At 38.9% G+C, this 27,905-nt stretch overlaps 1 protein-coding gene across 1 annotated transcript; it reads right to left on the reverse strand.

Annotated features, from left to right (window-relative positions):
- Positions 1-1,974: 1,974 nt before the first annotated feature.
- Positions 1,975-26,888, reverse strand: LOC146460078 (cullin-2-like). The gene is made up of 26 exons (XM_085088376.1): positions 26,642-26,888; positions 25,067-25,169; positions 23,334-23,428; positions 22,678-22,786; positions 21,498-21,580; positions 20,853-20,911; positions 20,323-20,360; positions 19,688-19,798; positions 18,247-18,409; positions 17,670-17,759; positions 16,509-16,543; positions 15,626-15,733; positions 15,224-15,286; positions 14,235-14,318; positions 14,076-14,120; positions 13,182-13,268; positions 11,734-11,880; positions 11,199-11,276; positions 9,565-9,631; positions 8,667-8,772; positions 8,135-8,225; positions 6,781-6,882; positions 6,082-6,135; positions 4,800-4,862; positions 4,381-4,431; positions 1,975-3,400 (listed from the first exon to the last, which is right to left on the reverse strand). Exons 1-26 carry the CDS (start codon positions 26,758-26,760, stop codon positions 3,320-3,322), a joined length of 2,232 nt encoding a protein of 743 aa, XP_084944502.1. The 5' UTR covers positions 26,761-26,888; the 3' UTR covers positions 1,975-3,319.
- Positions 26,889-27,905: the final 1,017 nt, after the last annotated feature.

Raw genomic sequence — 27,905 nt, forward strand, 5'->3', positions numbered from 1 at the left:
CATAAAACTGGAAAATTTGGATCGTGGCATAGGCATTTTTTTTTTTTTGTTGTGTACTACAATTCTCATTGTTTTGTGAACTACGTAAACGGATGGTTTTGATTTCACTTTAATACATTTGATAATTTATCATGCCATTATTTTCCGAGATCAGTGGGCAATGTTTAGAAACGTTCTCAAGTTTTGTCTAAAACAGATATCGTGGGGAAATTGCATTTCAAACTACAGACGCCTTTTATCGTCTTCGGAAAGTGGACCAAGAGCTCTTTTAAAAGGTCGTTTCATTTAAAGTTGGCCTAAATACCTTTTATTTTCTCATTAGCAGGGTCAGATAGATTAGTATCAGTTTCAATTGCGATCAAAGTGGGCGCGAGGACAATAGAAACGTCTTTAAAACAGATCATTACAATTTTTTTTCTCATGAATCGGAATAACGTAAACAAGCCGCGTTGAAATCAAACTAGAAGTCCACAATTCATGCTGCTGAATTTTACACACGGCGTTTTACCAGACAAAAAACGTTTCGTCCACTGAGATACTACAAGTGGACATATCTGATAGCTCAGGGCGGGGGGATATAGGTTGCTTGTGGGAAGCAGCTAAAATAAAGACACCTCTGCAAAGTGACAATCATAAAACATTAATTTCCTCTATCAGACAGTTTTTTGTTATCTTTTTGCCTCCAACCACTGGCTTTAACTGCTCCTAAACCGCTCCTGGCGGTTAAGAAAAAGGAAGAGACTTGAAACGAGTTTGCTATACAAACATAGCTACCGCAACAGCCGTGGGTGGACATGTGTGCTCCCAAATGTTGTGTCGAGTGTGTCTGAGCGTATCTCCGCATTGACTTGGCCACGCCCTCAAGGAAGGGAATGACGCGTGGGCTGCCAGGGTCTCAGGATTCTGTCGCATCTGCTATACAGGTGTCGGAGCCTGAGATGTGCTCTGAGCCCAGTCTTGTTTCTGCTTCTCCTCCGTCTGGTCATGGCTTCGCCTGCGTACCCATCTCCGCCGTCGTTGCCGTCCTGTGTCGTCAAAATGCCTGGGGACGCGTTCGAGTTTTTGGAGTCTTCTGACTGGTCAGTCGACGACTTCCAGCAGATGGCCGACGCCTTCATTTGTGTCTCTCAGCGATTTATGTGTGTTGGAATTTCAAAGAGCTCTCTTCTGGAAGGCTCTTCGATTTTCTTGACACTCGTATCGTTTTTGTTGTTCTGTTTGTGTGTGGGGTTCTGCCTCATGACGATCTTTCCTCTGATGATGGCGAAACCCTCGTGATGTCTTATATGTCTGTAGTGTTGCTTTGATGTTTGAGGGAGGCGGGGTTCGACACCCAGGCGAAGTTGGCGACCTGGTGCCACTCAGTTTGCGGTGGACCCACGCCTTTGGCATGGCTATCTCTAAAACGGGAGGAACGGGGAACAGCGAATCTCTAAAAAGAGATTCCCCATTTTAGAGATTCGCTGTTCCCCATTCTCCATTCCTCCGTTTTCCGTTTCCCGTTTTAGAGATAGCCCCTTTGGCAGTGCACTTTTTCGCCTGGCGCAGTGGGATTAGATGTCATGTCCAGGAGTCACTGCACTCACCCTATTGGGGGGCTGCCTGTTCGCCTCAAACACGAAAAGCCAATAGCCCATATTTGTCTCATTCGCTTTTTTTTCCCTTCACCTCTAGTGTAGCCTGCGTAGCTGGCGGTTTCGTTGGCGTTTAGTGGCCCCGGGGGTTCTTTATTCTTCTCGCGGTTTGGCCTAGGCTCGATTACCAGCCGCTGTTCGGAAAATGAGCCCGCGTTCCCCCCCCCCCCCCCCTCCCCCCCACCTCTCGGGACCAGAGGGAGCGGCGGAAATCGAGCCTAGGTTTGGCCGCACGTTTTCGTGGCTCCGCCGCGGGCCACCAAACTCCAGCAAAGCAGGTTACCTGTAGTGCATCATTTAGCAGCGTTCTACAATGAAGTGTTCATGACATGAGACACTAGATGGTAAGTTCATATGCTGTTTATTCAACCGAAAAACAGGAGAAAGTTCCAAATTAATTTAAAATTGACTGTGTAAAGAGGAAATGCATTGAGGCAAAAAGGAAAAACAAACAAACTAGTGCCTAAGCAAATGAAACTATCAAAAAATATTGGAATAAAAATTTAACTAGTAACCTGAATAAATATCATTTAAGAGATGTTTTTCTCCTTTACAGTGCGAATCAGTTTCGCGTTAAAACTAGACTTACTGGAATGTTATTATTTTGCCGAGGAAATCCAATCTGACGCGAGATCAATCACCTGCAAGCCAAAACGAAATTTCCCGATACTTTTGGCCTGCGGTGGTCGCCTTCAGCTCGCAATTGACATTTTAAAGTAAACCAGTGTTACACTTTTCAGATTTTCACCGTAGATAAGTGATTTTTACAGCCTAGTCTCCGAGCGTTCTCTCGCACCCCGTTGTCCGCGCGGAGTCTGGAACTGGCCATCGGTATCCGCGCGACGCCTGGGACGAGTAGCTTGGAACTAAGCTGGTGATTGCCCATAATGCCTTTAAGTCTCGCGGGACTGAAATCCGCAAAAATCGCTTGAAATTAGCTGGTTACATTTTCGCGGTTAAGTATGCTGCGATATTCGGTGATACCTGTACAAAAACTAAGAAAAATTACCAAACGCCCTGTACAAAAATATTCTTTTTTCGCCCAAAACACATAAAATAACTATAAGGAAAGTCTCCCTTACTGCCCTAAATTTGTGTTATAGCTAGCAAGCGACACTTTTGCAGCTCCTTTCCGTGGATTTAATGAATTTTCGTGCGTTTCATGACAACAGCGTGCGCATGATGAAGTTAAAATCCGCGCGAGAGAAAAGGCATTAGGGTAACATATAAAAGAAAAAGAAATGAAATGCCTGGGTTCCTTAAAAATTAATGCCATTGTTTACTTCTGCTTGTCTTAAACTTTTTGGCAATGACCGTTTCATTGTTTTTCGCGGGTTATGTTATAAACTACAATCGTAACAGTCCGGAAAACAAATTATTTCTCCAAGATACGTTCAACAATCAAAAATGCTTGGCAAATGTAAGGTCTGGACCAGCTTTGAAACAAAAAAGAAACGAAGATGATTGTCTTCTTCATAAAATGAACAAACAGCTTCGCGCGCTGTCCCAGCAAGATCCACTGCAGAGAAGATCGAAGTCGAACAAAGAAGATGGATTCTTTAGCTGCAGCGCCTCTATCTTTGTTGTGTGTTACGAGGGAGGAGATGGAGGGGAAAGATTGCCTTCAACTTAACTCCAGACGCACTCCACACGATTTTCATTGCCTTGTTAAGCTTTCTATCCCGTCATGCCACATAAGTGTATTCGTCCTTAGTCCCCTCGCGTCTTTCTAAATACTGTTTGTCTATAAGCGCCTCGATACATTTCTGAAATAAACAAGAAAGAACAAAGTGACATGAGCTAAGCTAAGTTTAACTTAATAAATTAAATTGTCCTAGACGAATCGAGAAGTGCACGAATTCTAGTAGTCTTTACAGTGAAATCCTATATGAGGAACAATCCTCTTGTATGAAATTAACCTTTTGAAATCGTGCTTTCGCCGAAATGCTCAAAGCTGTGCTTAACGCTTGCAGCGAAAATCACAACCTCGTTCCCAGGGTTTCTCTTCCCGCTCTCAGCGGTGGAAAGCAGAGAGATCTTGGAAACGAGGTGTTGTGAAAAACAAGATTTTTGTCTAACTGAAAATACCAAAACAAACACTGCAGTCCGCTACCCTGAAACAAACTTATGCTCAAAATAAAAGGGAATGGGAATTCGAACTGATAAGTCCTCTGACTCTTAGTCCAATTACCTCGAAAACCAACATTTAAAGAAGAACCAACAGAAATTGGAATAAGTAACCCTTCCGGCACTGATAACAACATGCAAATTCTCCTAACTGTTCTCCATAGATTTCTCATGCCACACGTTGGGAGAATTTGTTACAGAAAGCAAGACATTTCGTGATCATTTCCTCTATTTTCATATAGGGGGGGAATAAATACAAGGGAATTTTTAAGAAGTATTTGTCATGCAGCATTTTAAAATTGTTATTATCGTGGTTAGCTTTTGAAATTGTAAATTTTAATTTGTACTCACACATGTATTGATACATCAATGATTGGATTTCCTGGATACTTAAGATTTTTAAATTTTTAGATTTTAGATTGTTAGCTAATTTTTATCTTTCTTTTTGTTTTTGTAATTTTATCTGTTTGTTTGTGGGCTTCCTGTAGAGTAGCTTTTAGCTAAGTGGAGTGCCACGTAAAATACACTTTTTATCTTTTATCTTTTATGACTTAAAAGGAAGCTGACACCTTTACATAATTTCGACCACTCGCGAACTGAGAAAAAAATAATTTCTTACCTTAATCATGGCTATACTCGGGGTGAAGCGAGCGCTCGACTGGCTTATTACCTAATAAAGAAGAAGAAGACAGCATTTACTGATGTTAAAGTTGCCATCGTGGAAAAGGAAAACATAGGTGTCGTGTTAGGGAGACTCAAGAAGGATAAGGCCGGGTAAGTTTCTAAAGAAACTGTGGTGCTGCGTCGGTGCTGATGATGATGATGATGATGATGATGATGATGACGACGATGATGATGATGATGGTGGTGGTGGTGATGATGATGATCGCGACATTGTTCATTATTTTTTCCAGTAGAAATACAGAACCTACCTGAAACACTACGGAATGTTTAGTGGCGCGGTTGGTTTGTTACCATCATATAATTACACACTTTCCTTTCTTGACAGAAAACACAAACAAAACTTAGCGAACCTACCTCCTGCATCAGAGAATTGTGCTTGAGAACTTTCCTGGATTTCATTATTCTCACTATGGCGGCCTTAACATTAGAGAAATGAAACAGAAGCTTCAAAAAACAAGATAACAAGAACAACAAAGAGTCCGTGTTCATACATTCAAAGAAAACCCACGATGAAATAGCGTAATGACACTAAAAATTCGACAACAGCGTTTTTACTTACGCCAAATAACCCCTTAAACATTTCGACATTTAAGACAACTTTCCAATGAACTTGACGCTACTTATGTGCTCGCCATCATCAATTTTATCGTGATGGCTTGATGGCCAAGCGTTTGGCGTGTTAAGACCGATTTTTCGACCCGACAGTATCGGGGTGCAAATTGTACGTGTACCTAAGGAACTGGTCATAACAAGTTTGTGAGAAGAGAACCCACCTAATCTGGGGTAGGGGGGTTATCGCAGACACCACCTATCTCATGAACATTACCGACAAAATTTTATTGGCTTTAAAATTTGAGTTGACGCAGAAATATGCAGCTAGCAAGAGTTAGCATTGCTAGATAAACAAGAAAAGTGAGGATAGAGGGGTGGCTATGCAATAAAGACACCATCTTTTGAGGTTGAGGAGAGGGCGGGGGGGAGGAGGGGGTGCAGGCAGAGACCACCATCTATTCAATCAATCAATCAATCAACTTTATTTAAACACGGTAAATGGCTCAGCAAGCTGGTTTTCAGACATGCCGTGTGATAATTACAAATTATAAAAATTAAGACTAGAGATTAACTAACAATAATTAGCACAAGAAATGACAATTGTGTCCGTTCCTATCGACCGTCATAAACGTAACTATCTAGTTTATATGGTAATCAAGGCAAATAATAGCTGTGGTTTGGTGGACGTGTTCGAGTATAGTAGTTTTACCCACTTCCCTTAAACGTCCGACTTTATTTTGAATTTTGATTGACGTGGCGATTTCCTTAAGAATGTCGGCTCCAATTGAAAAAAAAATCTGTTGACTACTACAGATTTCGGAATTAAACCGATTTTCATTTCCCGCCGGAATCAGTCGTAAATCGGCTGTCAAAATACACGTCCGATTCGCGGTCTGATATCGTAGAGCCGACTAATCTTAGCGTGTAAACCGGCCTTAAGATTTTCGATCAAAGATGGGTGGTTCGGGGCTGGTCTCCTGTAGTGTTGTTTCTTTTGACAAGAAATGTAAGTCGCCATTGTCTCTTTTCATCCAAGTGATAAATGGGTAATGTGAAGAGTGAAAACAAAAAAATCGAGTCCTACCTGAAGATACATTTTCCTGTCTTCATCCACAGAAGAGAGAGTTTGTTCCGTATCCTGGGCCGCAAAAAGGACAACAGAACAAGAAGAATGAGGAAAGCAACAAATACTTCTCTCTTCAGCGAATCATGCTACAATCAAACGTTGATTTAGACGGCAATGGAGTGAGAACAATTTCCCGGTGCTGGTGACGGTACAAGGCAGTTCTAGGTTTTCAGTCTGTCCGAATCCAAAAGTTCGACAATTGAAATGAAAGCTATTGAGCCGTACAAGGATGAGTTAACTTTTGTTTATAAAGACGATTAGAAATGAAGCATTTAAAAACATTTCACCATTTTAATAATCGTAGTACTTATAATAGTCACTATTGTGTTTTATAGTAGTTTTTACTGATAAACATATCGAGGGTTTGTAATTTTGTTTTTGTGCTTTTACAGTGCGACTCAACCGGGGCCACCGTGTGATTGGCTGATCAATGTTGGGTGGCCCCGGTTGAGTTCGTTGCACTGTAAGAGTGTTTCGTCCTATTTCCAAACACCTCAAAGTTGGTTTTAAAAAAAACCCCTCCTTTTCCAAACCACTCCTCGCTTCTCGCTATTCGAAAATTGGACGACTCTTCCTCGTGTTTGGTATATTAGTTAAACTGTTTCGTTTTCCAGCCGGCGCAAAACTCATTCTTAGCAACTTTACCACCAGTCATACCTGAGGAGACTCTCTTTGTACTGCTGTGGTTATTTTTAGCTTGGTCCGTTTACTAGAAAAATCCATGTTTAATGAATATGCACATTTTGTGGGATCAGAATCCTGGAAGAAAGTGAGAGACAAAGAGTGCAAGTTGAAGAATAAAATCAAGCAAGCTGCGTAACTTACTAAACGCGGCGTCACACTGTGCACTGAAGTGCGCGTGAAAGCTTCATGAAAAAATGCACAGTGTAACATGACTTACAATAGCCAACATCAATGACACACAAGCTGGATCAAGATTTACCTCGAGCACATGTGAATTTATTTTGCAAAGACTGAAATTATTGCGTTAATAGTCATGTTGACATTATTGAAGAGATTGTCTCGTGAGTTCAGCCTCTTTCCCGGGCCTCAACCCGCTTCTCGAAGCAACCGAGGTTGGCTATGGGGGCTTGGAGCCGAGCGCGACAGCGCGAGGCCTTCTGGACGCGGGTGACGTCAAATTTGACCGCGCCCCAAGAATGACTGGGGACCAGGCTGTCATACGATCATTTCACGCTTATAACGTTTCCATTTTTGTTTACTTTTAAATGAAATAGATGGGAAAATGCTGGGTAAAATGCTTGCACAGCATTAATGAACTTCAAAATGTTCGTTTGCGGAATGAACGGTTTGGTCGGACCTGGACGGCCAGTGTGTCGTAACGGGAAAATGTCGTTAGTCGGACGTAATTCCTTTCAAAAAGACAAATTATTTATAATTCCAGTGTTGCACTTTCTTTGACCACTGTAGCGTCGGTGTCCAGCGTTGCTGTGTATCAGGCTTTTGAGGGGGGTGCGAGAACCCTTCCCTCCCCTTAGGAAGGCCTGATACCAAGTTTATTCAAAATTCAAAAATTTAGCAAAAAGGAGAGACTGGCCCGCAGGTAGCGAGAGCTAATCTAGGCGGGCCAGACTTACAACTGTTTAAGGATAAAATTAACATTATTACAGTTATTACAATCAAAGACAGAGCAAATAGAATTTAGGGGAGGTAGAGAAATCACGAGTAAAATTAACGAGTTGCAACTAATTGGCGAGACCTATTTTCTGTACTATGATAAGCGTTTCAATATAGTCATTTTCATTTACTAAAATATTGAGGAGAAGCCGGCGAATTTCTCCTTTGAATTATTTGTTAGGTAAATCTCTTAATATACGACGCGGTATCTCATTCCACAGTCTTACGCCAACTCGCGAAAAAGAACGTTTATGTGACACCTTCTGCAACTTGTCACGCAATTTCCCTCTTTTGAGACCACCAAGCGCATGCGCGCCAGGGACTTTTGCGCGGACTGTGGTTTATAGCGAGAAGAGAAATACTGACACCTCACCTCGGTCATGGTTATAAGTCGCACATCCACCAGGGACTGCAATGTTCTAATTAATTCTTTTTCTACCAGTTGAGTCTGTTCAACAATATCGCTGAGACAAAGGAAGAACAACAAAATACAGTCAATTCCCTCGGACACTTTGTCACTTCTCACAACAGATTAACAGATGATTCAACTATTGAGGGGCTTTTATCAGCAAATTTACCAAGACCCCAGTAGATACACATCGGTAAGCACGCACCCAGCCCAGACAGAAATCAAATGAACATTATTTTGTAGACAAGACGAAATAGGCTACTGTATGTATGTATATTTCGGAACAATTTCTTGAGACCACGATTGACTGGGCCCTTTGCAGCTAACGGTCTCGTGGTACAAAATCCACCTTGCTGGAGTGTGCAACTTGCTTTGCAGCAAGGTGGATTTTGTACCATGAGACCGTTCGTTGTAAACTTTGTAGGGCCCATTCAAGTTCAAAAAGTGGCGATGATTTGTAAAGTAAAATTCAGACTGCAAAAGAATATCGACCTACCTAAATTGTAAGCTTGTCTTGTCATTAAACAGTAGCATGACTGCCATCTGGAACGTTGTCACAGTGATAATATATGGACGCTTAAGATAGTTGACTTTAACCTCACCTGCAAAGTAACAAGAATCCAATTAAGCAATATCTAACTTTTGTATGAATAACTTTTCTCTTAAGGTGTACTAATGTTGAATCATTGAAGCTCTCGACTGTTTAGACTCACAGTCTTCATCAGCAAATAATGTCTTCAGTGTTGTCACGTGACTTATGTGTATTTAGTCACGTGACAACAAGTTATATCGAGACACGTAAGTTATATGACAACACTGAAGACAGTATTCGCTGATGAAGACTGTGAGAAACAGTCGAAAGTTTCCATGCTTCAACATCAGTAGACCTTGAGAGAAGAGTTTTCTATACAATAAATTATTGCTTAAGATTCCAAGGTCAAGAATGAGCATTCACAGTAACATCTAACTTTGGTTTATCGTCGATAGCAGCATTACGGGGGAATAAATAAGCACAACAAAAATTACATTGGAAAACACATGTAAGCCCTGATGTAACACTACTGCGATACTAGTGCAAGCTATGAAGGCAGGTATTATTAATCTAAGTATCTAAGTACAAAATTTCACTACGCAAGGCCAAGTCCGTATTACAAGACCAGAGAATTGACATTTGTATACTTCTTTTAAACATCACCATCTAGTTGTCCTTGTACAAAGTTAAAATGTTATCCAAGGCGGGGCGGAGGGGAGGGTGTTCATCGTTGCTTCACCGCGGTTCTCTCACTCGCCAAACAAGAACTTGTGGCACCCAGGATAAAGGAATAACTGAAGCCCTTCTATATAAACATAGAAAATGGGACTCAATCTTTCAGGGTTTTTAATGTATAACTTACCCGTGGACAGGTGCTGAAGCCACGTTAGCTTCCGGCCATTAAATCTTCCATTGTAAAATTGTTCAAACTGAAAAAAATATATTTGTAATAAAGGATAAGTTACAGTCCTGCCTAGGAATATAGAACCTGGAAAGAGGGTGATTACTGATAGCTGTTTGTTTTGAGGACAGAAGGTCTTACTGCAAACAACTCTTGTTATTCAACAATGCCTATACCATGTTTAAACTTCGGACATGGGTGTTAACAAGACAAGTGTTGAGTCCACTTATTATACTTTTCCGGCATCAAGCATTGGCAACGTTGTGTAGCTACAATGATTGACAGAAATAGTTAGTACATGTCGTAAACCGCCCTGTTGTTTGGACAAATAATCTTCTCTTCCAAAGTAGTTTCCGAACATCAACATCCCCCACGTTTGTAAGTCGCCTAATGGTGAGAGATGAGATGAGGAGATCATCTCCTAGCTATTTGGTTAAAACGCTTCACTATCGTTCTCACTCGGGATATATGTGTTCTGTTACCATGAACTCTTAGATCAGCCGAGGTCTTTCACAAAGACCTGAGGTGATAGGATATTTAGTGTATGTACCATCCTCGTTCCCAGAGCCTACGATCTTCTGGTCAGCAGTTGGATCGTAGGCCCTGGTAACAGCCGTTACCGGATGTCGTGAAAGGTAGCGCACGTTCAGTTTCAGTGTGATAAAATTAATTACCATTGCGCTTGCTCAGTATTATTATTGCTCAGTACTGCTCAGTATTAGGAAGTAAAGACAAATGCGCAGAAGCGTAGCATTTTTCACCTTATAGCGCATCAGGTTTTCGACAGCCAATGAAAAAAAAGATATTTTTGGATAGACCCAGAGCCACTCGTTCAACAATTAAAAAAAAAAAAACGTTGGGGCTCTGGGGACGAGAATGTGTATGTACCCCAAGGTTATGAAACAATCTGCCACTTGCCTTGCGTAAGTCAAACTCTACCGAGAGCTTCAAAAGAGAGCTTAAAACATACCGCTGAACATTTTTTAGACAGCTGCTCATTGTCTTTGTAGATATTGTGAATATTTTTGAACTTCAGATAGTTTTTTAAATCTTGTTCTTTAAATCTTGTTCATTTTATTACTGACTGTATTGTTTTACACTAATATTTGTAAAGCGCTAAAGCATACAAATGGCCCTATATAAATTAAAAATTAAAAAGTAAAGTTAAGTTAAGTTAAGAAATTTTGTTCTACAAGGAAGACAGTTTTTTGGTAAAAAGTTCGCAAAATTGTACGGGGAAGGGGCGACATTCACATTTGGGTGAGCAGGACGTGACTACCGCTGTATACTGTTAAATGGGAGTCCAAAATGCAGGTGTAGCAACATTGTTGTCGCTCATTTGAAGTCTGGACGGTTGTAATTGGATCAACAACAGGATAATAGAAGTACATGTCTGGTTTGGTGTTACAGTGCATGTTTTGATCAGTTGTTCTGTATCTTGATAAGGCCACATGAGGGGTCAATGATCACGTCACAAAAAATTTTTAAACGCAAACAAAGAACGAATGTGAAGTGTAACATGTTCAGAATAAGTACATACAAGGAAACCAAAAATAGTTGTCTTTTTTAACATGTCTTTTACTGTGCTTACTTACCATTTGAACGGATTTGACTAGCTCCTGGGGTATAGATAATGGAGATATTGACGTCTGACCGAGGGGCCACGCACCAGACTAAACAGAAAACAAAAACAATTTTAACATTAATGACATGCAATAAGGACTTACGCTTTTCCATAACTGCAGTTTCTTGAGGTTGCAGATGACACAATCAATAAATGATATAACACAAAGGATTAGAAAGGCATTAAACAGCAGGCACAACACAAGAATAGCTAACAAATAAGGGTTTGCACGACACCAATAACCTTTTTTTCTCTGACTATATTACATCATCATCATCATCGTCATCATCATCATCAATTAAGCCCTAACAGTGATCAGCACCAAATTTTTCCTGGTAATATCAATGCTTATTCAACTCCTGAGGTCAAGAGAATTTAAGGATATGATCACCCAAGGTGAGTTTTCTTGATATTTTAAAAACGTCTCCCCAGTACTTTTATAAGAAAGGTATGGGGACAAGATAGGAGAATTTGTTCTTTGATATTCAGGTTTTAGATTGCATTACCTGTAAAACAAAGAGACTAAAGCCAACTCCAACAGATACATTTGCTTTGGCAAGAAAATCATTAAAACTCGAGTTTAGATCAGAGCTGATGCTGATGTCGGTGAACATGCGATGGAGCTTGTTTGTGTACTCATAACCACAGGCATGCTGCAACAAAACAAGATAAACAAATAATCACATAGTGAATTAAGCTGGGCTAAAAACCTCTTAAAAACTAATGCCCCATACATGTTAATGTTTCCAAAAAGAAATAAACACACAAATCATTTAACAAAGAGGTAGGGGGAGGGGGCGAGGGGGAAGGGGGGGGGGGGGGGCAGAGGAGATTTCAAGTACCCTGTTATATGCCTTCTTAATGGAAGGGCTCTGAGTACAAACCAACTTTTTAGATCATTTTTTCTTTTTTCACTCAGTTCACCAAAGTTTCAATTCCTTCAGGAAATGTGGCCTCAACTGTTTTTTTTTTTTTTTTTTGGGGGGGGGGGCCTTTTTTTATTTTAATTTCAGTGAAGAGTTACAGAGAGATAGCTACAAACATACATACAAGCTACGAAAATACAATACGAGACTTAGCTTAAAAAAATCTAATAGACAAAAAAAAGATGTTTGATTACAATTTACTATACCCAAAGTGCAGCTTACGTTTAATAGGCAAAAAGGTAGGTCTTAGTTCTATGGCATTAACGATTGATTTGTAATTTTGAATTGTGTTTTTCTATGTCAAGTTTGCTTCTCAGAACAGCAAGGAAGGTATCAAAGAAATAAGGGTCTTCTTCTCTCGAGGCAATGTAAATGTAATATTATTATTACACTGAGGTTCATGGCCTCGACTGTTTATCCGCCGTTTTGTACTTCATTTTGTGATAAAACCAGAAAACTTCCCCATTATTGTGGACGTTAAAGCCGCATTCACAGCACAATCAAATGAAAAACAAAAAAGCCTCCACTGATAACTATTAGTGCTCGACAGAGCTTTTCCACACACTAAAGGGCAAAATGATTGATAAATTTGTTTTTGTCTGTGAGAGTTTGACAACTAGTGCCCCTGCATATGTCAAACCACTGACAATGAACACTGTAGATAGCTAGCTGGTCTCACAGGCTAGGTTAAACAAGTTATTCAAAGTTATGAACAACAAAACAGCCGCCTTTGTTATCGACAACTGAAGCAGAAACGAAAAACTGATTTGTTATAGATAACCAATTATTGTTTTTGCATTTTGCTATCAATAACCTGGTTCGCACACTGCATTAGTGTTTTTTATCAACAATTTTTTTATGATCGACAATAAAATAGTTGACAATAACAGTTAGTCTAGTCTATCAAGGTCCTGAGTGAGTTGATCACACAGGTGTCAGTTAGCCATGTGCACAAGTTTCATTACAATTTTTAGAAGATACAGGTGCTAAGCTTGCTCCTCCAATACCACGACAACACCACACCTTACCTTTAAACGACTGATCATTCCTTCCTCGGCATCCATTGAAACTGACAGCGTGTGAATAAGTCTCTTTGCTAACATCTTAGAATAGAACTACAACACAAACAAATGAAGCATATGTGCACGAGTGAATGAGCATTATGAATAATCATCATTAAAATAAAAACAGGGTCGGTCACCCATCAGAATAACAATAAACAACATAAAATTCTTGACTTTTGGCTGATCACAAACAAATTTCAACTAACCATGCCTTTATGGGGTGTAGCCGCAAAAAGCAATATTTAAATCAAAATTCAAAAATTATATTGTACTGAAGTTAGCCAAAACCATAGTTTGCTGACTTTTCATGCAATGATTTAAATCAGAATATCAAATTACCTCGACTTGATAAATCACCAAACTATTGACTTCCCCCAGCTTGGGGGGAAAATCATTGTAGCTGCCCCATGGTCTTTGTTGCTATATTTTATTTAATTAAGGCTAAAACATAACAACACATTTATTCTTTCTATGCATATAATTTATGTATTTGCCACTTATTGAGGATCAAATCTTAGCAGTATGCAGAATGCTTCTCACTTAAACCTAGTTTAGTGACCTAGCTCCCTTAAGTCCTCTATACAGTACATGTAAATAGCTCAGTGGTATAGTATCAAACTAGTAGTCTGAACATTAAAGGTTCAACTCCCTTTTGGAGAACTTGGATTTTCTTTTCCAAAGTATTCCTCTGTCACTTACAGAAAAATACATCCATCAAGTTTATTACAGTCACCATGTTTTTGTATATATATGCGACCCACTCTTGCCACCATACAAAAAAAATTAATGTAAATCTAGACTGTTATTAGTATCAGTGAGCAGAAGGATGAAAGCAATTTAAAAATGAAAATTATATACCTTTTGAAAAATGTCCTTGTCATCAATATATTTAAAAATAATTATCTGAAAGAAAGAAAGCACAAAAACCTACTTCTCATTTCAATAACACACAATGACATAAAAGAATCATAAACTGAAAAGAGGACAACAGGTCCACAGCATCAACATTCAACTTACAATATCACTAAGTTTTTCGTCTAACTCTGCATCACTAAGATTCTTTGTACTCTTCTTCAGTATGGAGTCACAGTATTTAGCAAGCTGACAAGAGAAAAAAAACAGCACTTAACTTTCAGGTTTTACTGTAAATGACAGAGTACTCCACCACCCAATTGCCAGGTGAGGGTCTTATGCAAATTAGCTTAAGGTCACCAAAGATAAAGGGGCTGCAGCCCGTTTCTTGAAAGTCCCAGTAACTTACCAGGCCCAATGAGTATATTTTTAAATGTTTTTTACACAGTGATTACAGACATGGTACTTGGCCAATATTTTCATAGAATTATAAGATTTAAAAATTTAGTATTCAAAGCTAACAAAAATTGACTTCTGTTAAGAAACATTTATCACCAAAGACACTTATTGGGGCAGGTAAGTTACCGGGATTTTTGAGGAATGGGCCCGTGGTTTCAGAGCACTCACTGGTCCCAATTGGACTAGTCCTTAAACCCTGCACATTAAGGAATTGGTTGCAAAGAACATTTTTTTGGTCTGTTTTTTGCTTTGTCACAGGGAAGGGGGGGGGGGCACTCTGTCCCACCCAATAGTGCATGGGGGCCTCAGCCCAAGACCTTTTGGGACTCCTTTACTGTATGCCTGATAACGACTTTGACTATGATTTTCTAACCAATAATCAATACTAGAGTCTTTTCAAGACCACTATGTGGGCTAATCCACATGGATCAACTGTTAAGCAGTAATAATTATTACAGTACCATGGAAAAGTAAGCTGACAGTCTCGACTTGAAACTCAGTCCTCAAAGTTAACGAGAATTGAGAATTGAGATTTGAGGCTCAAGTTGCGAGACGCTTGAAGAATATTTCGAGGATCTCAATGACAGATTTTGAGGAAACAACTACATGTAATTTCTCGAAACCTCAAACAGTAAGAGAGAGCAGAAGCAATTTTCCCATGGCTCTTGCATGTACATGTACAAATGTATCCTTACCAATTCTGGAGATTTAGACGAGCGCCTGGGGTCATGTCTATAATTCACTATAGTTGCACAGGCCTGAGAGAAAAAGAAATGATAAAATATTAACATAGATAAGAAATACAACATTTTGGTTAACTTGAAGTTTTCATTCAAACAATCCCAGGAGAATCAAGCATGTGAGCAAGAACAACGTTGGCGGTCATTGCAAGAACTCAGTTTTGCTTTTCGAATTTAATTTTCATATATTTTATCTTCAAATTAGCTATGTTCCTTGTAGACAAGACTGTAGAGTAAGTGTAATGAATATTGCAAGGTGCATTGAGTTTTTGAAATCGCAGTATCCCATAAGAATACAAGTACACCTGTATTGTTATTATCACGTTTTTCGTCAAGTGAATGAACGGATAAATTCACCTTGTCCAATGCTGATACAAAAGCTGGATCATCTCTAAAGGTTTCTTTGATAAGATCTGAGAATCTCCCGTGGATATTCAGTAACTCATCCACATACTGCTGCGGACCCTGCAGACAGAAGTAATGTCATAATAGTGATATTGGGAAAATGCACCAAACTAGCCCATGTCTCGCACACACTGTGGAGATTGTGTGCTAAACTCTTATCAGTAATGCTTTTTTTTTTAAATCCTTGTGCTAACTTTCAAAGATTTTCATTGCAGAAAAGGTCACTGGTGCTTTTTTGCAACAGTTTCAAGACCCCTCAGTTGTCAAAGGTGTTAATAAATACAGCACATTATACATGTACACTCTAGAAAAGTTTGATCAACATCTCTTCATCATTCTTAAAGATGTAGCTTTTGGGGGAGAAATTATCATTCAATACAAATACAGTTTATCTGTAGAACAGTGGGCAGTCTTCACAAACTTTTAAGATTTCTTGGCCCAAAAAAGGTGAGATATGTCCTTTTTGCAAGAAGCTTTAACTAGAGTAATATTCAGTGATGTAAACCAGACAGGTGGGTTAAAAAAGGGAAGAGTTGTTTGTAGTTGACAACTGCAGATTAAATTATTCCAATTGGAAAACAACAATACTCAAGTTATACTGTCTTCCAAAAGGCTAAAACTGCATTTCATCATATACTATCACTAAAAAAATAACATTTGACATCATTATGCTTGACACTGGAGAAGATTGTTTCCATGGAAACTACAACTACAAGTCCATCTCATTCTGTCTGCTGTGCCATTAACTGACATTGCTACTTATTTTGCTTAAGTTACAATCACACTCAATTCAGAATGTAACTCCTAATGTCTGCTCCATGTAATGGCTACTTACATTTTCAACTTTGATAGCTTTTATTGACTGGAGACCTAACAAATAGAAATTGGCTAAAATTATACTCACTGGAATATTTGGAGGTACATTATATTGAGCTAGTATTTGAACATATTATCAAAGTTGAGATCACAACATTAACTGCTTGCTCCGTTGATCTCCACAAAATAATGCCACAATATGCAAGAGGAATGGTGAAGGAACAGAGAAAAAAGGCAGGTTGGGGGAGAGGGGGGGGGGGGGGGGGAGAGAGAGAGGAAAAGAAGTGAGGTACTTGTGATACAGGGAAACAGGATGAGTACGTAGGAAAAAACGTTGGAGTAACCAGTCCCTGGAGCCCTGTCACCAAAATGTCCACCCTCACCCTGATGTAGAATATCCATCTCAGTGTTTTTACATGTACATGTACCTGACTACAAGAATTATTAGACTAAAGATTTGATTCTGCCAGCAATATTTTTTTCTGTAAATCATAGTATCTGATTAGTTCCAGGAGTGGGTGGAATTTTACATTTTGCCTGTGAACCAAAGCTGAGCAACAAATTTGTTGCAAGACCTGGGCCTTGTTTTCTTGCAGTATTAAGGACAGTGCCTACTTTTGTTACTGCGCATATGCTCTATGCATCTTGAGATACTCGGGTTTCCTATGGGTGGTGCCTACTAATACAGGGTTATTTTTGTGTGGTTTAAAACTATGCAGAGAAACCAGAACAGTGCTTTGGTATCCAAAAAGAAAATTGGGGGTAACCATGCATTTTCAGTGATAAACAGTAAAGCTTCAATTTGGGAAAAGACGCCATACATTGCTTTGTATTTTACTGCCTTTTTGGATTATTATTGCTTAATTATCTCTAAAAAATGTGTGGTTACCCCCAATAATAGCCCTTGCTAAGATCTGCTTTTCCTGCATAGTAATAAACCGCGAAAAAATACATCTATATTAGTAGGCACCATCCTTAAAATGTTATTCACTGGCCTACATGAAGATGGGTCTGCATTGGGAAGAACTGCACCCTCTGTCTTGTGTACGACCCTCAGCCTGTGGCCACAGGCCATACTTAACACCTCAGACCATTTGGCTTGTGAATAGCACATATAACTTCCACCAGGACTACTTCAAAAGGAAGTTGAAAGCTACTCTACAATGACCTGTCACTCTACCTGTTTTGGTGATGTGTTCTTCTAGTTCAGTAACCATGGCTTGAAGGCCTCGTGGAATATGCTTCAGCAGTTTGTATAGTCGTGCAAGATCTGAGGACATGACAATAATATTCTGTTACTTTGCCATATCAGTTGTAAAGTTATTACACTAAAGGTACAGCATCATCGTTTTCAGCCTTTTTGCAATCGGTAATTGTCTGCTGGCCTGCATAAAATTATTCTACTAAGAGGTCCTGAAAAAAAATTTAATTGCTTAGAAGAAAAACAAAACCATGATGCAGTCATTTACTCAAACCGACCCCTCACTTCCTTGTGAATGTGTCTGGAGTTACACTGTACCTGAACATTTGCTTTTATCAACCAAGTTGACAAGGTAATTCAACCCTGTAAAGAGATTTGATCGCTGACATTTTGAGCGTTAGACTTCGTCAAAGCAAATGAGGGCCAACATCTAGCTGACTCAAAACGTCAGAACTTGATTCTGTTTACGGTGGCCAAATTACCTATCAACTCTGTTGATAAAACCAAACTTTCATTTCCACTCGCCACCAATGCAGCTAACCCTCACATGCTCTACCTGGTTTGTTTTCTTCCTTGACCATCAGTCGGCATTCAACCTGTAAGTAAGGGATGTATTCCTCCACCATGCAAGCTTCACACTCTCTGATAACTCGACTGTAAGACACGGGATGAAAGAACTTCCTGGTCCTCAAGTCCTCATCTTGAATACGCATGTCAACCTGGGAACACACAAATAAGTGAGTATGTACAAGGAAAAAATGTATCATGGTTTGCAGACAGCATAGCATTCTATGTACCTGCAGTATTAGTCTGTTAACAAGTATTAGCAACTGAGTGTTTGTAGCACAGCAATGTATGTATTGTATCACAACTGTAAGTATTAGGTTAGTACCTTTGTCTGTAATGTTATGTAAGGAAATAAATGACATTTTTAAATGTTCAATTAAATGAATAATCTAGTTCGTAGAAAGATCTGTCATGACTAGTAGGACAAAGAAGTAGAGTTTAGTCGAGATTGGCACTGGCAAAACTCTGGAAAATACAGAAGTTTGAAATTTGTAATTTTTTTAACAAAGAAATGCATTGCATGCCTGCAGTGCATGCCAAACATTTGTTTGTGAAAATGGCAAAATCACACTTCTGTATTTTCTCAAGCTTACATTTTCTCCAAAAAATTCTCAATATGCCAAGTTTATAATTAATATTATGGACTTGCTTTCTCAGCTGATTATAACATTTAAAATGTCATGCTAACCATGGCCATGACTTGACATTACTGAACTACAACTCACAGCAAGCAATAGAAGAGAATGGGAAACACATCCAGTTTTGATGTCTGGCTGAAACCTTGATGTGATGCATCTGCACACATACTGTACAAATTATGTTTAATAATTAAACATTGTACAGTATGTGTGCATACAGTGTATGTGTCACATCAAGGATAATTATTGGATAATTGTTATCCAACCGCACTTTGCACTACTCAAATAAAGCGCAAAATGAATACAATTAATGTTGTGATATTTGTACAGTTAGTAATTATTTGTACTGCTAAAAAAATGGTTTGGTGGTTATTTGAACGTAAAAAAAACTGCTTTACTAATGCGTGTGCACTTATCTTGCTTCAGGTTTACCTCACAGTTTTAAATCACCTGTTATCTAGAATGTTCTGGACCCAGTTGTTCAAAGCCTGATCAAGCTAATCCTGGGTTAATGTGAACTTTGCAGGATTTGAGTTCCGTTACAAATTAATAAAGATGCTTCACAAAGGTTTCTTCCCTTGAGTAGCTTTGACTTAGAGTTTCATAATCATCACCATTACCTTAAAAGCAGCCTTTATAAAAAAAATTTAATGAGCGAGATGAAAACCTCGGTTAACTTTTAATCATGATTGTAGATTAGCGTTAATCTGCTTTCGAACAACTGGGCCCTGGTGTGTAGTATTGCTTTATATTTTTACTCTCTTTAGCATCAAATACTGTAAGATAATATACCTTTGTGATAAAAGCATGGCATGTGTTATCTGCGTGGAGTTCTGCTGCCTCCCGTCTGTAATATGACTTGGTTTCTTTCAAAAGGGGCTTCTCAAGCACTTCTTCATAGAGCTAACAAAATTAATGTTTAGAATATTGTTTACAACTTCCATGTATAGCAACAAATGAAATCAAAGTTTTAGTACAAGTACAGACTGTAGGTGGTGTATAGTACTCCTCAAAAGTATGTTGCAAGTCACAAGACACAACTCTCACATTGAGAGATGCAACTCTTGTATTGAGAGATGCCATAGCTTCAAAAAACTGTACATACATGTATGGCTGAAACTTACGCACAACACGATAGCATAGTAGCTACTGACCTTCCCAGAAGGCAGCAGCCACAAAAAAATGGGGATCAAAATTTCTTATGTGGTGATCTTCATTTTTGGAAAAGGTCAAAAAAGTGACTGTAAAAGATAATAATCTTGGAGCTCAAGTCAGCGTAGGAAAGCTAAACCAACGTTACTTTGAAAACTCAAATGAAAACTGCTGGACTATAAATGGAAGGTACAAATTTAAATGGTATTAGCGATCACTGTACAGCCCAGATTATTTAGTTTCATGCAACATAGCAACAACAGCTGTCAACTTACCTGAAGTGCTCCTTTAGCCTGATACTGTTGTACATCCACTGAAAAGAATTTACAAAATAATTAATTGAAATCTCTTAGTTTAATTAACAGTTATTCCAGATATGGCTTTCTTACAGTCATTTGAACTATGGCACATCTTCCAAACTAAATTGGCTTCTCGCATGATAATTTGCTCTTAATTAATTCCAAAATTTCCACGCCAGTGACTGTTGGGAGACATTCTACCACTGAGCTACAGGAGACTCATGGGAGCTGGGCCTTAGTGTTTCCTGTAGCTCAGTGATAGAGCATCCAAACTAGTAATCAGAATGTCTTAAGTTCGACTCCTGATAGGAGAACTCGGATTTTCCTTTTCCAAGAATGCCTGTGACATTGCCTGAAAAAATACATTTATCAAGATTCTCAGTATTGAATATTCACAGATGCTTACAGCTACATTCTGAATCAAGAAGAGGACTAAATAAGCTACAGATTATAAAAGCACAAAAGAATATAATTATATTTAAGCACAATGCAGGAAGAGATCTTACCAAAGGAAAGAACGGTATCATGTATAACATTCTGGTGTGTGTCCTCTCCATCGCGATCCCTGAGGATTTTACAAATATAATGTTGCTCTATGTTATAAAGTGCAAATTTACCAAGAGAGTGTTTACATGACTTATGGACAAGTCTTTTCTGGGTTAAGTGCTCCTTTGTGATAGCACAAAATAACAATGGGTTAAAATGTTTACTACTGAGTAACAAGAGTTCACTGAGTTAACTACTGAATAACAAAAACCTGTACATGTATGAGAACTCATAGTACGCTGGCAGAAGGCAGTGCTTTAGATATAAGTAAGAGAGGGATAACAGGCCAAAAACCTCAGAAAGAACTCTGGCTTTGTGACAAACTGAATGGTAAACTTTAAAAACAAATGAATAGTATTTTAAACTTAAGAAACTTTGGAGAACCTGACATGTCTTTGCTTGTTCACACATCATGTCCCAATCATTCTAACAGTAGAACTGAGATGTACAGGTACAATATCATGCCTCGTGGCATGCTTCAACCAAAAAAAAGAGGTTATTTTAGGTTTAAGTAACATACATGAAGCTCTAATACACTTCTGTGAACTACATGGCAATGACAATTAAGAATTCAAATGGCTCAAATGACTCAAGAAAAACATTACTTTTTCACTTCAATAAGCACATGCTCCACCAGTGTTTCTTTCAAAGGTTCTATCATCTTTCTTTTCCAGATATCCAGAGCAAGCTGTTAAAATAAATATTTGAATGTACACAAGTTAACTTTAAAACTAGTCATAATCAAAGGTCAGGGAGTGCATTCAGTGATCTCAATACCAGGCTCTTTGCCAAGTTGGTGATGATCATGACATCCACCCCTGCAAAATCTGTGGGGATGCCAGATACGCGTCCCAAGATCCATTCATTGATCAGTCAACTGTCCCATACAATCTCAACTCCAATCTGTATTAGGAGTGCATTCTTTCTACATTGAATGCAATAATATTCCTAACCCAAAAAATTCTCCTTCTGCTACAGCGTACCTGCAGCATATCTTAGGGACCCACCCAAGAAGAATAATAAATTATTCTTATATGGGGTTACTGAAGTTATAACATGCATAAATTAACATTGTCCCAAAAGCTATACAACAAGACCACTAGATGATATGGATAATGAACCAACCTCAGCTACGGCTCACCCCTAGAGTACATGTACATAAATCAGAGAGCCAAATATTTATGATATTTTCACAGACTGATCCTCTTTCTCTGACAAACACAATCACAGCTGAACGTCAAAGATTTAACGCCACTTGTGCAACCTTTGGATCTTGTCGCGTATGCTCATGGCTTTAAAACCCAATGACATTGATTAAAATAGCTGCATGCTGGTTGTAATTAGCTGGTGTGACTTGTTAGATTGAAACAGGCAGGGGTTGTAGACAGAAGAAATGTGTCTCGTTCAGTTGTTCTGTAGTTCTTTTCCAATGCTGACAACATTCACAGGGTGTCTCTCTTTACAAACAACTGGATCATTGTATGTTGCAATTCCAGGGATTTGATTGACTTAGCAGCCACGGTATATGAGTCATTATACCATGCCCAAGAAATAGCGACAATTAAATAATATTGTCTTTAATAATTATTGTTCTTGCAAAGCGAAATCAGCAAAATCTAGCAATTTTTCTTGAGCATTTTTAATAAAACAATAATACTCCACTCACGCTTGTTGGATATGAGATGATAGATAGCCAACTCCGCAGTATGCACCTCGTTGGCTACAGGTACAGTATCTATCATCTCACATCCAATGCATGCTTGTGGAATAATAATAGAAACTTACTGCTCCAATGTCCATGACTTCCTCCATAGTGTCAGGACAGAATGATGTACTGTAAGGAGAGATCTCTCCATAGTCCTGCTTCTGCTTCTTCAAATGAGTGTTCAGGTAGCTGTACAAGACAACAACAACAACAATAACTATTTTATTATTAATAATAAATACAGCACAAACCTCTATATGGATATACATAGCCAGAATTATGTTAAAAGCAACTAAGAACACAAGAAAGTATTAAAAATTACAAGCCCATACAATCAAAGGCAGCGATTACCTACTGTAGTCAATAAACTATAGTTAAAAGACAAGACACTAATAAAAATCTATTTAAAGGCTAAGTTAAATAATGAGTTTTAATAAACAGCAGTCTTGAAAGTGTCCAATGTCTTTATGTTGTGAATTGTTGAAGCTAATGCATTCCAAAGATAAGGTGCCGCTGACTGGAATGCACAATCGCCAAGGGTGCAAAGACAAAGACGACGACAAAGGTGAGTGGGTATTAATATACTGTCTCTAGTATTAATGTAATGTTTCTAGCTGGCAAAACCCTATCAACAGTAGACCACAGGAAACACCCCTGGTACCAGGAGAGATTTCATTATTAAGTTTCTGAGCACTTATATTATGGTGTTTAACATACATGTATATATATTGCTCACCCAAATAACAGGTTCATATAAAAGGAACCTTTACTGAACTGCAACCAGTGACTGTGGTAGAGTCGCAGTGTGTCTGCATTAGGGCCACTGATGGCCTGCAAGAAAGTAAATGGTGGAAATAATAAGTTCAAGTCATGTGGAATGTATGAATTAAAATTATTATGAAATATACCAAGGGATTTAAATACACTATATATAAATGGGAATTTCCTTGGCTTCCATAGAGTGGCTCTTTCATCCACTGTTTCCAGGTCAAATTGGAATTTGGAAATATTGGTTTTTGTGGAGGGAGGAAAACCGGAGTACCAGGAGAAAAACCCTCCGAGCAGGGACAAGAACCAACAACAAACTCAACTCACATATAAAGTCAACACCAGGTTTTGAACCCCTGGCCACATTAGTGGGAGGCGACTGCTTTCACCACTGCACCATACCAGTGCTCCCCATATGATGGATATATGATTAATCTTTAGAGTTTTATCAAGCTACACTATTATATTTAAATTATTAAAGCCTATGTCGCAAATGGAGGGAGCCAGGGGCTGGTACCGCCAACCCAAACCCAGGTAGGTAGAACACCCCATAAGCCTGCCCTACCCACAACCCAGCCACGAGCCCCGCCCGCAACCCAGCATAAGACCCTAATCCTAACCCTAACCAGCCCCCAACACTAACATCAATCACAAACAATAACAACCTAACACTACTGGGAGGGAAGGGGATGGAAAGAAAAGCCCCAAAAAAACGCGATAAACTAACCACGCCACGAAAAACGCTGAGTAGAGTAAATTTCCGAGCTCGTGCAAAGGAGCACACCTAAACCGCAAGAGAATGCCGCTGGCCACGCAACTGCCCGCAGATCTGAACCAGGCCCAAACAGTAATGTAACAACAAACGCCCAAATGCTAATGTGCCACCAGTGCCCAAACTTAACGCCCATAAACGCTAACGCCACGCTACGCCACGCCACCAAGGAGCAAACTTGCTCCAAGTCGTTAACTAAGTTAAATTACATTTAACCCTATTTTATAATGATTCTGGCCTATTTCCTCGATATACTTCTCACTGCTGTTTGGACTGATGCTTAGTAACTACAGTCAACTCCCTTTATTGTAGACACCCTTGCGACCATGAGTTAGCATCCTTAATAGAGAGAGTCCGTAATAGCAGGAATTTATTTCAGTCAACTGTCTGTACCCTATTTTTGCCAAGGATTTAGCTGCTGTCTGTATTATTGGGGTGTCCATAAGGCGAAAGTTGACTGTATGTACACCAGGTGAATTTAAAAACTACTGGTTAACAAGGTCATCTACACATCACACTACAATTATGTTATTCATACTTTAAGAAGCCTAATCAACGTCTCTGTTTGTAACAGGGCAATTAATTTAGACTAAAATTATGAAAGGTGTTCGTCATCATGGAAGTCAAATACAGTCCTCTCCAAACTGCTGTAAATATGTCAATGATCACAACAATTAGAAGAGATTTGAACTGAAAGCAGACGTTTGTTCCAGCAATATTTTTAACTTTGCAGTTACAGAAAAAAATCCATACCCACCCCATGGAAGGTCAATGGAAATTTCCATGGGGAAGGGGGTCTAAGAAGCCAAATTTTAGAAGTAAAGCATGAAGCCAGGGGGGGGGGGTGCAAAACAAAAAGCCTTCTGTGGGGGGGGTGGGGGTAGTATTGATATTTTCTGGAACTGCACAAAATTAAAAATGTTACACACCTCATAAAGACTCTGAACATGTTTCTCCAAGAAATTCTTCACTTCAGTATAAAGTTTTTCTCCTAACGGCTCCGGAAAGGCTACACACAAGGCATAAACATCACTGATAACTGTTAAGAAAGATGCTCTCAAACCAGCTATGTACACTATAACAGTAGATTAGTGATATCATTAATTTTTATTTTATTCACAGCAAAAACTGGGCTGTAATGTTGCACTTGACAAGGGTTTCAAATGAATGATGACACTTCAGCAGATCATTTGAAAATTTTCTGATTGCTAATGAAAATTATGTGAACAACTTATTGCTTTGATCAGCATTCTTTATTTCCAAAATTTTGGAAGTCTCTTTATCCTCTACATAGCACCCATCCCTTTTTGAAGGGATTAACTACGGAAAATTTATTTGGAGGACAAAGAATTGTGCCTCCACACAAAATCTCCTGATTTTTCAACTACTGGTATTAAAATTGCCCCAAATCTCACCATTGTATAGCAATGGTATGAAAATTTGTAATCTTAATTTTTACTGAAACATGCCCTTTCCATTTCTGAAAAGCACATAGCTCTAGCTACAAGTTTTATAATAATAATTGCAAAAAGGTTATACTCAATTTTGACCTTGTAAATACCCTTTAATATGTTATATATATAATTATATAGTTTAACATCTAAACTGTAGAATACAGGACCACTTTTTCAAGTAAATCCCCTGGCTGGCTTGGCAGATTGTAAGTCAATGGAGAGCCACTAAACCACTAAAATATAAACCTCCCTTGTTCTTTAGTCAGTAAGTCAACTGACAAGCCACTACATACATGTACCTTCCTCGTCCAATAATCGACTGACAAGCCATAAGCTGCCCAGTCACTAAAATAATTACCTTCCTCTTTCTTTAAGCCATGTGGTTAACTGACGAGCCACAGCACAGTGAAGCTGTCAGTATAATCCTATCAGACCAAACTTTTTCTTTCACTTTGTACATATAAAGACTGTGAAGTTTTAATTTTACCTTCACAGAAAAGAAAGTTTCACAGGTCACTGTTGAGCCATTTCAGTGACAGTCTGGCCTGCCTCCCTAAGCTAAAAGCTAAGATTTTCTAAGTCTTCCACAGGAAAGATGTATGGAAATTTAATAATCTAAGCCATTGAAATTTAATATTCATACAGAGGTTGGCAATTCATTAACATGAACAATCACGACAAAAGAATCGCCGGTAATAAATAAATACATCGCATAAAACAGAGATATGATACAATAGTTATATATTATACACGATGAGTTTTGAAACTTCCGTGAACGGACTAACCAAACAAAGGCTTTAAACTGGTTTTTTCGGCTATTCTCAAAAGCCATTCCGGTACGTATAAAAGTTGCAAGCTAGGAAAATTTCAGATTGAAATGACAGGACTTTTGCAATATAACTTACCAGTGAAAGTGAAGAATATTACGAAAAAAAATTTCATTACCACACCTAGTTAATATTCGTCATCAAAAAACTTCAATCTTAAATTAACATGCAACTCGTCAAAAGCATAACCTGTCACAGATTTGAAAATCAATTGCAAGGATACGAGAAGCGGTCATTCCACACAGCTCGAACAATCTTCTTCAATGTCACCACTGACTGCAAAGTCTCCAAGATCTTAGCCCATGTTTCGTCAAAATTTACAATGCGAGGTCTCAGTGACATCTTTCATCGTAGAAAAACGCATGGGTTCGCAAAAATCGACGGGAGAGACGAACAGGCAGTAAACTTTTCGATGAAAAATCCTCCAAATTTCCGCTCACTACAAACGATGATGACTTGATTAGGGCTTGGTAACCACTCCTTTAGCGCGTGTTGTCACCGCCCTGAAGGTATGCTGGGAAAATAATCAGTGTGTCGCGTTTCCCGCGTGAATGAAAGAGAAAACATAAAAGAGGGAAAAAATGGATTTCAAAGTTGGATATTTTAGAAACTTTTAAGCGGGAAGCCACCTGAATAAGTGGCACGTTTGTTCCCTTTAAAACTCGCCAACCCTCAGCCGGGACTCTGTAAAACGCGGATACGGACGGGCGGATGCAGACGGCGGATGGCGGCTGGCTGACGGCGGACGGCGGACGGCGGACGGCGGACGGCGGACGGCGGATGGCGGATGGCGGATGGGGCTTTTTTTTTAAATAAATAGGATGTTGATACTGTTAAATTTATTGGTTAATTGTCACCTTCTAAGAAATGCTAGCTTTGGCTATTTTTTTTTTTTTTTTTTTTTTTTTTTTTGTTGTTAATTTGAATTAATTTATATCTTATTGTCAGTCAAACAGCGAAAACGCTATGGAATGTTTCTTCTCGTTTTTCAGCCAAATCAGTCTGAGTTTGCAGTGGAAGTCCATTTATTAGTATGACACACCATCCGGCAAAACAACACGTTCACATTCATGAACATTTATAGGATAATCTGATTAACGGGAAAAGTACTGTACGAGCTCTTGTTAGGCATTATAGATTGGAAATCGTGGTATTGTTCGAACAGACACATCGATATTTTAAGATGTCCAAAGATTTCTCTGTGTAGGATTTGCGAACGTGTCTTTTTCTTCCATTTATATTTGCACACAAGCGAAGTTTTCCTTGCAATAGGAGAACTTTCTTTGATCGGGTTTTTGCGTCTTTTCGGTTTTGATATTCTTGCGGATTTTGGTTTTTCTCTTTTTTGAACATTCAGATTTTTTTCTCTGACAGAAAAACAGTTCTTTTCGGTCAGTTTCTGGTTTTCCCCCAGTTGTCTCGGCACCGGCCTTCATTCCCTAGTTATCAGGGGTCGTCTTCTCCGTGAACTTGGTACAGTCGAACTT

This window comes from Pavona decussata, unplaced genomic scaffold, assembly GCF_977016875.1.
Source record: "Pavona decussata unplaced genomic scaffold, jaPavDecu1.1 SCAFFOLD_214, whole genome shotgun sequence".
NCBI lineage: Eukaryota > Metazoa > Cnidaria > Anthozoa > Scleractinia > Agariciidae > Pavona > Pavona decussata.